Consider the following 13,103-nt stretch of genomic DNA (forward strand, 5'->3'; position numbering starts at 1 on the left):
ATGTGCAAATACTCCACCCTCTGCATAAGGAAACCAGCCACAACTTAACTGGAGACAGTTTATGTGAAAGGAGGTGTGCCCACCAACAAAACATCATGTTGTTGCCTGAATGTTCGCAGCAACGTGGGAAAACCCTCACAAAAAGTGAAAAATGCGTGAAATAAATAAAACTGTGTCCGCCATACTGGATGAGGCCCAGGGAAAGAAAAGTGCCTGGCAGGGCTGGCTGCAAGAGTGGTTGTGTTTCTTTCAAGGCTGCGTCTACTCAGAAGAGGGACAGTTCCACATACTGAGCAAGTGCCACCCACTGGAAGCTGTGCTGAGGATCATGAGTGCAGGATCTCATTTAATCCTCACCACGACCAGGGAGGTGAGTGCAAGGAATCTCACAGATGGGGAAACTGAAGCTTAGAGGCACTAGCTAACATCTGAAAGGACAGTAATGGAGCTGGGCAGGCCCAGGCCCTGACCACAGTACTTCTCCCTACCTGGTCCAAACACTGATGCTCAGACTCACTCACCCATTGTCTCCACCAAATACATAAATGGCATCTTTATAGGCCACCACTGTGTGCTTGCTGCGCCTGGAAAGAAAGGAGTGGAGGGCGGTAAGGACAGGACCCTCCTGGGGGGCACCTAAGGAATGGGACTAAGCAGGAGAGCTGCCACAGAAGTTAGATATCACCTCTCAACTGCTAGGATCGATCATCTTCTAAGATAACACCAATCACCCTGCAAGTGAGGACCCCTGACACGGCTCCAGGACTTTCTGGACTCCTCACCCCACCTCAGAGCACCTGGGACCCCAGCTCAATATCCACAAACACAACTTAGTTCTAGTATTCTGTCCCAGGTCATCGGGCTCTGGGACTCCCTCGGAACCCTCTCTCCCCTGCCCTGAACAGCGTCCTGTACAGCACCATCCACCTCATTACCAGATCCTACCCCAGGACACCACGCACCGGCCTCGCCCCTGGACCCCGCCCTGGGACTCTCGCAGATCGCCCTTCCTGTCCTCAGGATCCCATGAAGCCCACCGTACCGGGCACCCACGAACTCGTCGCAGGGCGGGAGGCGCCGCCAGCGATGCACTGTTTCGAAGGGCCCGAAGTTGAGCGTCAGGTACTCGACACTGTCCGAGCAGCTGTGATCGAAGTCCACGCTCGGGGCTACCTTGGACCGCGCGCCGCCTGCCAGGGCCCCGGGCCCAATCTGGCCCCCTGTGCTGCCCGGTCCAGCCATCCCGGGTCCACGCCTGATCGGCCGCGCTGTCCGCAGAACTTGCGGCCACCGCCCCGGGCCGCCTGGAGGAACCACATTTCCCGGCGAGCCCTGCACTGACAGCTCGGCACTTCCGGCCAGCGCCGCGCTTGCGCCCTTCCGCTCTTCCCGACAAGCCTAGCGCTTGCCAAGACACCGCGGGCTAGTGCTGGATCCAGTTGGGGACGGCGCAGCAAGCGTGGGACTCTCTGGGGAGCGTTTCAGGCTATGTACTGGCGCCGGGTTGTCCCTTCCAGTGAATGCAGTGTCTCGTCCCTAACCCCGTCGCGACTGCTTTTCCCGGCGCCTCCCAGGCCCACGAAGCCCGAAGACCCGCGGCTGGCTCGCAGTTCCCAGCATGCCTTGTGTCTGCGCATGGCTCCGGCCTGGATCGTCTGCCGCTGCCGGGACTCCCCAAGGAGGGTTCCGGGCTCGCAGCGGCCTCTGCGGGCGCTCAACGCTCCCTTTCCCGCTAGCGCCCCCAGCCCTGACTCCCTGCATCTCCCCTCTCTCCTTGGTGTTCTTACTGACTGAGAGACAGCCCGGCGATGAGCCTCTGGATTCTCATTTCTACTTAGCAGGGCCTCAGCTGCGTCACCTCCGACACTGGGATTGAGAATGCTCCAGCTATGAAAAGCATGGGGTCTGTCTCAGGACACAACTACCACAACCCTAAGTGGGCAAATGCCCCAAAGTGTCAAGCATGAGCCACCTCTGAAGGAGCATTTACTATCTTAAGACCTTTGGGCTTGTCCCTTCTACCTGAAATACCCTTCCTTCGAAATTCAGAGCCAAAAGCAAAAAGCGTTCGCTGATCGCAGAGAGGGAGAGGGATGTGGGAGGGCGTGGGGCGCAGAATTAGTTGCTACCTCCTTTGGGAGTTCACAGGCCAAATTTCCTTGGTGTGGCACCTAGCATGCTGTGATTGTGCCTGTTTCCCTGTGGTCTGGCCCTGTGCCTATCGGCCCAATTACACTGGGAGTCATACAGGTCTGCAAGTTTGTGCGTTTTAATTTTACGGCAATGTCTACATGTTGCAGGGTTCTTCAGGGGACCAGTCCCAATAGAGGGAGAAGAGGCAGGGCCTGTCCTGCCTCCAGTGCCAGCTGTCAGTGGCAGTAGAGGCCTTGAGGGTTGAGCATCTTCTGGATCCAGCAGAGGCCTCCCAGGAGGGGAGCCAGGTGGCTGAAGGCAAGCACTGGGAGGGCTCAGGTTCTGCCCTGGGGGATCCTGGGACTGGAGATTGGCACCTGCCCCCAAGGCTTGGCCTCTGCCCCTGGTGCCCCCCTTTGCCTGCCCAAGTCTACTGCATGTGAGCTCAGGATCCTTTCCCTGTAAGCCAAGACATGTCGCCAGTCCTGCAGGAATGAGGGGAGGAGGGATCAGGACAGAAGAAAACAGGCTCTCCACTCTGGGCACCCTGAACAGCTGGCCCTTGAGGACAGCAGGGGGTCTGTTCTGTGCCAGACCCTAGTGCCCAGCGGGGAGGTGTACTTGGACAGATGGAGATAGACCATTGGGTGGAGGGTCTGGGCTGACATGGGAAAGGCTCAGAACAGTCAACATGAAGGACACACGTACTTGCTGTGCAGCACAAACAGCCTTCACGAAGGCAAGAGAGAAACAGAGAGAAGGCCAAGGAGAGAGCATTTATCATGTCCCCTTCTGGTCCTCCATTGTTTCCAGCCTAGAGCCTGCCCCTGTCTCATAGCCCCCCAGTGGCCTCCAGGCTGTCCTTAGTCCCTGGGAGCTTTCTCCGAGAGGGTGAATCTCATTGACACCACACCAGGATAAGGGAACTGGCTGGTGTTGAGTGAAACCTAGAACCACCCCCACCATCTCTGTGGAGGGCATACCCAAGGCATCAGTAGCTGCATTTCCCACAAGCTTCTGCCGGGCTCAGCACAACCATGTCCAGTTAGGTGTCCCAGGCCTGGTGATTGCCCATGCATTGGGCCCTGACCCCTCCCCACAGCACTGGCCTTGCCTGGGGACACACATCCCTATTCCTTCCATCCACCATGAACACATAACCAGCCTGCTCCCAAACCATTATCCTTGCCCCACACCTCCCTGTAGTCCTGGAAGCCTCCGGTGATGCAAACCAAGAGTGAGGGGCAAGGCCCTGGAGGGTTGTGGGGGCGGCTGGCTGTCGTGGGCACCTTAGCCAGTCCTCCAGGGAACTACTCCCGCCCCCAGGCTTCCCACACCCACACTCACTCCACCTCCCGCTTCCGGATGGCGCGGCCTGAGGCCAGAACCTCAGCGACCTTGGACACAATGGGATCGTAGTTCATGCTGGCCACGGCGATCACCTCGTCGCCTCTGCAGGGAGAGGATGGCCAAGCCTGAGGACTGCCAGGCAGCAGCCCCTTTTTGAAGATCCTGATGCACTGCTGTCATTCTGGGGCCCAGGGAAGGACCTACCCCAGGGGAACAGGAATGTCCTGAGCACCCAGCCCTCCCTGCTTTGCACATCGGGGCTTGACCGTGCACAAGCTTCAGGCTTTCCTAAGGAAGCTCCAGCACTCCTCAGCGGGGCTCAGGGCTGGGCTCTTGTTCTGGGATTTTGCCTGGGATGAATCCCCCTTCCCGACTGAGCTCCCGCTGCTTCGCGCCAAGCTGCACCCCGGTGCTCTCACTTAGTGTAAAAAGCCACAAACTTCAGCTCCTCCAGATCCCCCTGGATGACGACGTCGTCGAAGCCTTCTCCGTAGCCTGTGGGCCGGGCAGGTGGGTGGCACCCACGTGAGCCGGAGGAGGGAACGAGACTCACAGGATCCCCTCCTAACCCCGCCCAGGCCCTGCTCCATACGTCCTTTTAGGTAGTTCCTAGCCTCGCCGCCAGCGAGTTCTTACCGGCCTCTTCCTAGTGCAGTCACAGCCCTGCCCGTAGGCTCTCCGCCCCGCCCCGCCCCACACCCAAGCCCCGCCCCCAAACGCCCTTGGCCCCGCCCCCATTCGAGGCCCCCGGGTTACCCGCGTAGCGCAGGCTCTTGCCAAACATGGCGGTCCAGAGGTAGGGCACGGTGTTCATCTCCGCTTCCTGCGCCAACATGTTCTGGGCTGCCACGCGCCCTGCAGGACCCAGGGCCGTGAGAACCCTGACTTTCGCCCTTACCACTCCCACACTGCCTGCTCCTGATGCCGTTGGGACCCCTGACACGTGTGGCTACTCCTCCTGGTCTCCCCAGAGGTCAAGAGACATCATTGTTCATACCACTGCTCACTTGCACCTGCAGCTGACTGTTGCAGGGGAACACCTGACTCCAAGCTCGCCACTTGATTGCTTCCTGAGAGAATCTGAATACAGTGCCCTGCCTCTGGAAGGTCTGCTTCTTGGGGTTGGGCTGTGCACACAGACACCTAATCAGACATATCAGGTCTGAAGAGGGAGAAAAATGGGCCACAAGTACGCAGGGAAGCACAGATGACAGCCACACACAGGGCTCCGAAGAGACCAGTGTGGATGGCTCCCCAGTTCCTATGAGGCCCCAGTAGAGTCTGTAGTTGGATGTACTTCAAAGTCCCCTAAACTCTCCCAGTTAAATCCTAATTATACTTGGCGGATCAGTAGCCTTGGTTACTTACAACCTAGCAACAACTTTAGACTTTGGACTTGAGTAGAAATTGGTACCAGGAGTGGGGTCTCAAGCAGCAGACCCTCAGGTGTAATGGCAGAGGGAAGGGGAAATGGGTGCAGAGAGGTCCCTTGTCCCAGGCTGGGGGTCTGGCAGTCCTCTCTCTGAGGCAGTGAGGCAACTAACGTGATGGCACCTGCAGCTTAAGGGCCCAGACCAGATGTGCACAGTGGATGAGGCTTGGGGGACTTGGTGGCCAGCAAACAGCAGGAGGGGAAAGCTATTCCTCAGAAAGCACAGTGCCTCCACTGAGCCCAGGTCTCTGGGCTTAGATGGCACCTCGGGGACCTGCATGAGGCTGAACTGAGTTCACAGAGATACTTGAGTGGCCCAAGGGAAACAGAGGCACAAAGTAGGAAGGTGATCCACTAAATCCCTCCCTCCCTCCCCAGGGTAACTGCACAGGTTGGTCAGGAATTCTGCAGAATATAGGTCCTTGAGGACAAAAAAGGGAGAGACTACCAGAAGGAAAACTGAGATTGAGGAGCTGTGGCTGGCTCAATGGGGTGTTGCTCTCTGTGTTGCCTGGATCGCCAGGATGAGGCTGGCCAGAGAATCCACATCAGAGCTTTGATGCCTAACAGTGTCCGAGACCCAAGGTCAGCAACTGAGGCATGGGCATGGGGACACTGAGACCCTGGGACTCCCTCACACCCCTCCATGTGCCTTGGGACTGGCCATACCCTGAGCATGAGCCATCTGCCAATGTGGAATGTTCACTTTCCGGTTGTTCCTCCAGGCAAGGGGGAAGGTGACGGCGTCACCAGCTGCGAACACGCCTGGGACATTGGTCTGCATCATCTGTAGAGAGAGGGCCCAGGACTCCATCGGTGCGACAGGGGCCCTGACCTGAACCTCCTGCCACTCCCAGCCCAGCACCGGGCCCTCCCCACCCAGTGCCATCTACCCCACCTTGTTGACAGGGATGAAGCCTCGGGAATCCAGACCGATGCCGCTCTGCCTCAGGAAGCCTGTGGCAGCCACTGCACCTGACAGGACAGAGGCCTGTGTTCACTCCCCTGTCCCTCCCTTCTGCACAGTCACTCTCCACACCCCACACCCTGCGTTTGATGTGACATCCCCAGACTGATCCTCCAGGGGCTGCCACCTGAGGCCTTCATGCACCCTGGCCCCCACTAACCGGGCTCCCACAGATCCGGTGCCTCCTGCAAGACCTAAGGGATCACCTTCTCCAAGAAGTGCTCCATGAGGCCCTTAAGTGGAGGGACGGCATGCCACAGGTCCTCAGCCCTGCAGGCACTACCACCTCCCATCTTGGCCCCTACCCAAATTAGCACCTCAGCTGGAGCAAGAGCCAGTTCAGGGCTTGTCTATGTCAACTCTCGCAAGGCATGGAGATGAGTGTTACTGGGCAGTGGGCACTGGGGGCATCTTCTGTGCCAGGCCTGGGCTGAGCCCGGTACACACCTTCCTCAACAGCTCCGTAAAGTAGGGGTGGTTGGGGGTCCCTGTTTGACAGATGTGGTGGAAACTGAGGCTCTGGGAGGGGAAGGGACTAGCCCAAGGTCACATGTGAGCGTGTGCAGACGGCTGTGCTGGTTTGCGCCTGCCTGCCCACACACCAACTCACCAATGCCCACCACGCAGACGTCAGCCCGCACAACCTTGCTGCTCTTCAGCACAACCTCCTTCAGCTGTGGGGAGTGGGTGGGTGAACAGGTGGGCCCAACTCCTGGGCTCAGGGGACAGAGGACAGAAGGGAGAAGGGCCCACCTTTCCCTCCTGGCCCCGCAGCTCTGACACCTCAGTCTGCATGTAGAACTTCACCCGGTTGTTCTCAAACATCTGTCAGGACAAGTGGGCAGGTGGGCAGTGGATGAGAGTCCAGCCAGGGGCCAGGCTGGGCCCCACGGCTCCAAGGCGCTGCGTGCGTGCTGGAGTGGGCTCACCTTCATGAGGGCACGACCCACGCGCTCCCCCAAGAACCTCCTGAAGGGCGTCTCCTCCAGCTCCACCACAGACACGGAGTGGGCCTTCTCCGTCAGGTAAGCGGCCACCTCCATCCCTGGTCGTGGGCAGGGGTGGCAGGCTGGCACCTGCACCTTCCTCGACCAGAACTTCCCTGGGACTGGCCATGACGACCTGATCACCATCCCCACCGCCCACTACCTCTCACCCAGGAAGCCGGCTCCCACGATGACCACATTGCGGCCTCGGGCCAGCCTCACCACGCGATTGGCATCCTCTGGCGTCCGGATGGTGAACACGTTCTCCATTTCTTTGCCTTTGCAGCTCAGAGTCCTGGGGCTGAGACATGGCAGTGTCAGTGAGGGCCTCCTGGCAGCCCCAGCCCCGTCCAGGCCAGTGTCCTGCCCGGTGTCCCATGGGTAAAAAGGAGACCGTCCCACCTGCTCCCTGGCGCCAGCAGCAGCTTGCTGTACTCCAGCTTGAAGCCATCCTTGAACACGACCTTCTTGTTTCTCACATCCACTGTGACCACCTGCAACCCCGGCCAGGCAGAGCATGAGCTTGAGCATGGGGCTGGGCCTCGCCGGCCACTCCTGTGTCCTGCAGTACACCCACAGCCCAGCCACAGCCTCTGAGAAGCTCCCATTAGAACAGATCCTGCCACTTGGACTTTGTTCTTTTCTTTTTTTTTTGAGACGGAGTCTGGCTCTGTCGCCCAGGCTGGAGTGCAGTGGCCGGATCTCAGCTCACCGCAAGCTCCGCCTCCTGGGTTTAAGCCATTCTCCTGCCTCAGCCTCCTGAGTAGCTGGGACTACAGGCGCCCGCCACCTCGCCCGGCTAGTTTTTTGTACTTTTTAGTAGAGAAGGGGTTTCACCGTGTTAGCCAGGATGGTCTCGATCTCCTGACCTCGTGATCCGCCCGTCTCGGCCTCCCAAAGTGCTGGGATTACAGGCTTGAGCCACCGCACCCGGCCTGGACTTTGTTCTTTAAGCTTCAGACATCACCTTCCCCTCAAACCTCTCCTTACCCTCCCAAGTCCCACCAGTCTCTCCTATCCAGCCCTGATTGTTCATCTCCGCACACCCTGGGGCTCTGTGTGTGCCCATGACCTGTCGGGAAAAAGCTCCTTGCTGTCTCCCAAGCCTGGAGCACCTTCCAGGTGCCTGGGCAGTGGGGTCAGGAAAGTAGAGCACCAAGACCCCACCCCCGGGGCCCACACAACCTCATGTTCCCACCCTCCCTCCTCAGGGCCTGTTTCCCACCCTTGACCCTGTACCTGAGCCTCGGTGAGCACCTCGATGCCATAGGCTCGGAAAAACTCCTTGGGCCTCAGGGCCAGCTGCTCAGGCTGTGTGTCCAGGGACTGCAGGGGTGAGGCAGCTTGAGAGGAGCCAGTTTACAGCAGAAGACACTGGGGCTCAGGGAAGGTAGGGCCAGCCCCAGTGACATAGGGGCTGCAGGACAGAACTCAGCAAACCCAGATCTGGCCGGGCGCAGTGACTCATGCCTATAATCCCAACACTTTGGGAGGCTGAGACCGGAGGATCGCTTGAACCCAGGAGTTCAAGACCAGCCTGGGCAACATGACAAAACCACGTTTCTACAAAAAATTATTAGCCAGGCGTGGTGGTGCACGCCTGTAGTCTTAGCTACCGGGAGGCTGAGGTGGGAGGATTGTTTGAGCCTGGGAGGTAGAGGTCAACGCTGCAGTGAGCCATGAGACAGGCACTGTGCTCCAGCGTGAGTGACAAAGCAAGACCCTGTCTCAAAAAAAGAAAAACCAGGTGCGGTGGCTCACACCTGTAATCCTAGCACCTTGGGAAGCTGAGGTGGGTGGATGGGCTGAGCTCAGGAGTTCAAGACTGGTCTGGGCAACATGGTGAAACCCCATCTCTACTAAAAATACAAAAAATTAGCCAGGCGTGGTGGTGGTACACACCTTTAATCCCAGCTACTCAGAAGGCTGAAGCACGAGAATCACTTGAACCCAGGAGATGGAAGTTGCAGTGAGCCGAGAGCGCACCACTGCACTCCAGCCTGGGTGACAGAATGAGACGCTGTCTCAAAACAACAAGGAATCTAGACCTTTTGGGGGTACCACGGACAGGCCTGGCATAAGCAGAGAGGGCAGCCGGCCAGACGTCCACGGGGTGACAAGCAAGGCTTGAAGTGGGCTTAACTAGGACTCAGAGGGATAGGGTCCCACTTGCCCCACCCCCGCTACCTTGCTGAGCTTGGGACGGTCATAGGGAAGGTGCCGGTCTAGCGTGCACAGAACGATCCGGTCGGAAAAGCCCTCCTGCCGCAGTGTCTCTGCACACACCAGGCCAGCTGCACCTGAGGGGAGGGGCCCGTGGGCCGGGGACCACTTCTCACCAATCCCATCTCCCACCCTGCCCCTCATGACCCCACTACCAACCTGCGCCCACAATGAGCACATTGGTGCTACTGCTGTACCCAGCACTTGGGGAGATACACTTGGCCATCACCTTGGTCCTTCGCTGCAGCTGTAGGGCCTGTGGGTGCCAGGAGGGTGGAGGGTCATTGCCATCATCCTGGCAGGCAGGTCCTGCCACTCCAGCCCAGCTTCATCCCTACCGCAACCCCTCACTCTGCTCAAGTGACATGTGCCAAGCTCCTCTCACCACAGGGCCTTTGCACATGCCATTCTCTGGGCCAAGATGCCCTCCCGGCTCCTCCCTCCTGCCTGAGCCCCGAGCTACCCCCTCACCTGCTTGCTGGCCCGGACGTACACCTTCTCCTTCTCAATCTTCACCTGCAAGGGCTGCATTCCTCAGGACCAGCCCCAAACCCCACACCCCCAGGTTCTCACCCCACCACACTCCTGGCCCCACCTGGAACTTGTGCAGACTATCCAAGCCGGGGAAGTCCTCCAGGTCCCCAGTGCTGATGTTGAAGCAGGCACCATGCCAGGGGCAGCGCACCCGACCACGGGACAGAACGCCTGGGAAGGGGAGGTGCTAGGCTGGGGCCACCAGCAGGGCTTGCTTCCCAAGGATCTCAGTGCCCTGGCAACTGCGGGCCCCTCCCCAAAGCCCGGGAGACTTCACTAATAGATGAAGATCCTGAGGTCTGGGGAGGAGCCAAGCTGGCATGGGGCCTGGCAGGTCCCCCTCACACCTCCCACCTGACAGCTCACCTTTCACCAGGGGTGCGCCGTAGTGCGGACACTTATGGCCCAGGGCGTGGAACTCCCCATTGTCCTTCACCAGCAACACCTTCCCCCAGCCCAGCTCCACTTCCCGCATCCTGGGGAACCGCAGCACTCAGAGGTCAGGCCAGACACCAGGCACAACCTCCTGGCAGCTCCTCCCAGTGTCCAGCCTTCTGGGGAGCAGGCCCAGACCGGTAGAAGCCACAAAGGCAGTGACCAGGGCAGCAGCTGGTCATAGCCCCTTCAGGCCAACCCCGACCCCCGGCTACGGCCTGTACCTCACCCTCCCACCTTGGGACCCCTGATCTCCCCTCCCAGGCAGGCCCAGAACCCACTGGCCATTCTCGAGATCCTTGACGTGGCAGACAGCAGCCTCCACACAATCCTGAGGGCTGGGGTAGGGGTGAGGGGTGGGCAGACGCTCCTCCGTGTGGAAGTGGCGGGCCGTGCCGTTGCCCTGGTAGGCCCGGGGGCTGCCCTTCCCACTGGCCGACAGCTCCTCCTTGCCTCGTTCCTTCTCAGGCAGCACCACCTCGATCTTGAGCTCCACTGTGGGCAAGTCAGCGCCTTCAGCCCTCTACCTTAGCCCACTTCCTCCCCCATCCATCAAGCTGGGTGCAGAGGCCAGCTCCTTGGGGTGCCGGGAGGCTCCGCCCTGCCTGGTAACCTCCTCAGAATGCCCTCTGCACCACCAGCAAAGAGCCTTAAACCTGGCACGAAGCAGAGGAGGGGCATATATGGGTAGGGGTACACCCGGGTCTGCTTGAATTCATTTCTGCATGTCTCTTTTTTCTTTTTTCTTCCTTCCTTTTTTTTTTTTTTTTTTTTTTTTTTTGAGACAGGGTCTCACTCTGTCGCCCAGGCTGTAGTGCAGTCATGCAAACTCGGTTCACTGCAGCCTCTGCCTCCTGGGTTCAAGCAATACTCCCATCTCAGCCTCCCCAGTAGCTGGGATTATATGTGCACACCACCACGCCAGGCTAATTTTTGTATTTTTTGGTAGAGACAGGGTTTTGCCATGTTGGCCAGGCTGGTCTCAAACTCCTGACCTCAAGTGATCTGCCCACCTCAGCCTCCCAAAGTGCTGGGATTACAGGCGTGAGCCACTGTGCCCCACCTCCTTTTTCAATGACAGTATTAGTGAGGGGGGCACAGAGCTGAGTTCCTTCAACCCTGCAACTCTCCTGGCTGCAGAAACCTCTGTGGCAGAAAGAACCCTGAGGCCCTCAAGTCCTGCATCTTCTGACGGACAATGACGATGTCCCTGACAGCTCAGGGACACATTTAGGGTACAACTCAAGTGCACACAGGAATTCAAAAGTGGTAGCAGCTCAGGTCCCAGCCAGTGAATCTGGGTGACAGGAAGTCAAGGGTTCATTGTTCTAGTCTTACAACTTTCCCGTATATTTGAATTGTTTTCAAAAATTAAAAAAAATTGGGAGGCTGAGGCAGGAGAATGGCGTAAACCCGGGAGGCGGAGCTTGCAGTGAGCTGAGATGTGGCCACTGCACTCCAGCCTGGGCGACAGAGCGAGACTCCGTCTCAAAAAATAAAGATAAAAATAAAAATAAATGTACACAGCATAATTCACAGCATAATTTCAGCTTCTTTTTTTTTTTGAGATGGAGTTTCCCTCTTGTTGCCCAGGCTGGAGTGCAATGGCGCGATCTCGGCTCACCGCAACCTCCGCCTCCCGGGTTCAAGCGAGCGGCTGGGATTACAGGCATGTGCCACCACGCCCGACTAATTTTTGTATTTTTAGTAGAGACGGGGCTCCATGTTGGTCAGGCTGGTCTTGAACTCCTGGCCTCAGGTGATCCACCGGCCTCAGCCTCCCAAAATGCTGGGATTACAGGCGTGGGCCACCACACCCGGCCCAATTTCAATTTCTTAAAATAGCTTTTCTCACCAATTTGAGAATCCTTCACTGGCCAGGTGCTGGGTTTTCAGTGTCCTTGTGTGCCCTGGGGGTGAACCCGAGCATGGGAAGGCATGTGGACAGCACAGCCCCCCGACAGCCTCCGTACAGAGGCCACTTCCCCAGCGTGCCAACGGGGCCAGCTCTAGCGGGGAGTGAGCCAGATTGCCATTTTCTTCTTTATACTCTTCCACATTTTCCAAATTCCCTGTGATGTGCCGGGGATATTTTTCTAATTAGAAGGGAACAATAAACAGAATTTTTAGCAGCAATAATCCAGCCTCCCAGGCTGCTGCAGCCGGGAGGAAGCTGAGCGATGGACACTCAGCCCCTGGCACAGCATGGGCCCAATGCTGGAGCAGAGGTACCTTCCTCTCTCACTTCCCAAGGCACCAGCGCCTCTGGGTTTTACGTCTCATCCCCTCCACCTCAGACCTGACACTCCAGAAACCAAGAACCCAGAGAGGCTGCCGAGATGCACCTCCAGGCCTTCGTCTGAGCTGTCCGCTGGGCTGGGGCTGCCCTCTGCCATCCTTCCTATCTACCCAGACAAGGTTCAGGAGTTGCCTCTCCTGGCTGCCCAGCCCCTGCATATCCGTCATCTCATGCTCTGCTAAATCCTCCACCCTAGCCAGGCCCAAGTCCCAGCCCTACAGCTCAGGCCCAGGCATAGCAGGGGACAGGGGCAAAGGTCAGTTCCTTGACCCCAGCCCAGCAGGGAGGGTGCAGAGCACAGAGCCACACTGAGGCCGTCCTATCAGGTGGGGGGTTATGGGTGGGGCTTTCATTCCATTTTCTATACTTTATGTAATGGTGTTATAATGTTTTTGGAAGACTTAAAAAGAGAAATACTTTGGACTTAGCTGACACCAGCTCTGGAAGCTGTGGGAGCTCACAAACAGCCTGGCAGGGGGGCCAGATAATGCCAAGCCAGGCTGCTCTCATCCTCCACCTCCTCCCAGAAGGCTCCAAGCCCGCTCGCTGATGCGGTCTAACGAAAGCCATTAAGTCAGGGGCCCTTTGGAAAGGTGGAGGGGAGGGGCGTCTCTGCTCACCCACAAAACCAGATCAGCCCCAGATCGGTGACTTCTGGCTGCCCATAAGACCCGCCTTAGCCCCTTTGGGCCTTAAGATGCCTTTATTACAAAATGGAGAGAAGGCCAGGTGCGGTGGCTCATG

General features: G+C 58.2%; 2 protein-coding genes across 4 annotated transcripts in view; both read right to left on the minus strand.

The window, feature by feature from the left end:
* LZTR1 (leucine-zipper-like transcription regulator 1) overlaps window positions 1-1,891 on the minus strand; it is a 27,516-nt gene extending 25,625 nt beyond the window's left edge. Inside the window, exons 1-2 of the mRNA XM_011987358.1 lie at window positions 1,043-1,891; window positions 522-584 (exon numbers count right to left, since the gene is read on the minus strand). Coding sequence (XP_011842748.1) covers window positions 522-584; window positions 1,043-1,242 — 263 coding nt within the window. The 5' untranslated portion in view covers window positions 1,243-1,891. The remainder of the gene's footprint in view (window positions 1-521; window positions 585-1,042) is intronic.
* A 360-nt stretch (window positions 1,892-2,251) lies between these two features.
* AIFM3 (apoptosis-inducing factor, mitochondrion-associated, 3) overlaps window positions 2,252-13,103 on the minus strand; it is a 30,478-nt gene continuing 19,626 nt past the window's right edge. The window contains exons 4-22 of one of the 3 annotated variants that reach the window (XM_011987332.1): window positions 10,342-10,555; window positions 9,992-10,101; window positions 9,687-9,796; window positions 9,563-9,607; window positions 9,251-9,347; window positions 9,056-9,168; window positions 8,108-8,194; window positions 7,271-7,362; window positions 7,039-7,169; window positions 6,812-6,927; window positions 6,636-6,707; window positions 6,493-6,556; window positions 5,814-5,890; window positions 5,585-5,702; window positions 4,240-4,338; window positions 3,903-3,978; window positions 3,481-3,585; window positions 2,842-2,862; window positions 2,252-2,618 (exon numbers count right to left, since the gene is read on the minus strand). In XM_011987332.1, coding sequence (XP_011842722.1) covers window positions 2,579-2,618; window positions 2,842-2,862; window positions 3,481-3,585; window positions 3,903-3,978; window positions 4,240-4,338; window positions 5,585-5,702; window positions 5,814-5,890; window positions 6,493-6,556; window positions 6,636-6,707; window positions 6,812-6,927; window positions 7,039-7,169; window positions 7,271-7,362; window positions 8,108-8,194; window positions 9,056-9,168; window positions 9,251-9,347; window positions 9,563-9,607; window positions 9,687-9,796; window positions 9,992-10,101; window positions 10,342-10,555 — 1,787 coding nt within the window. In that variant the 3' untranslated portion in view covers window positions 2,252-2,578. Of the gene's footprint in view, window positions 2,619-2,841; window positions 2,863-3,480; window positions 3,586-3,902; window positions 3,979-4,239; window positions 4,339-5,584; window positions 5,703-5,813; window positions 5,891-6,492; window positions 6,557-6,635; window positions 6,708-6,811; window positions 6,928-7,038; window positions 7,170-7,270; window positions 7,363-8,107; window positions 8,195-9,055; window positions 9,169-9,250; window positions 9,348-9,562; window positions 9,608-9,686; window positions 9,797-9,991; window positions 10,102-10,341; window positions 10,574-13,103 lie in introns of all 3 variants that reach the window. The other 2 variants (XM_011987333.1, XM_011987334.1) reach the window with 2 other exon arrangements.

The sequence above is a fragment of the Mandrillus leucophaeus genome, unplaced genomic scaffold (assembly GCF_000951045.1).
Source record: "Mandrillus leucophaeus isolate KB7577 unplaced genomic scaffold, Mleu.le_1.0 Scaffold308, whole genome shotgun sequence".
NCBI lineage: Eukaryota > Metazoa > Chordata > Mammalia > Primates > Cercopithecidae > Mandrillus > Mandrillus leucophaeus.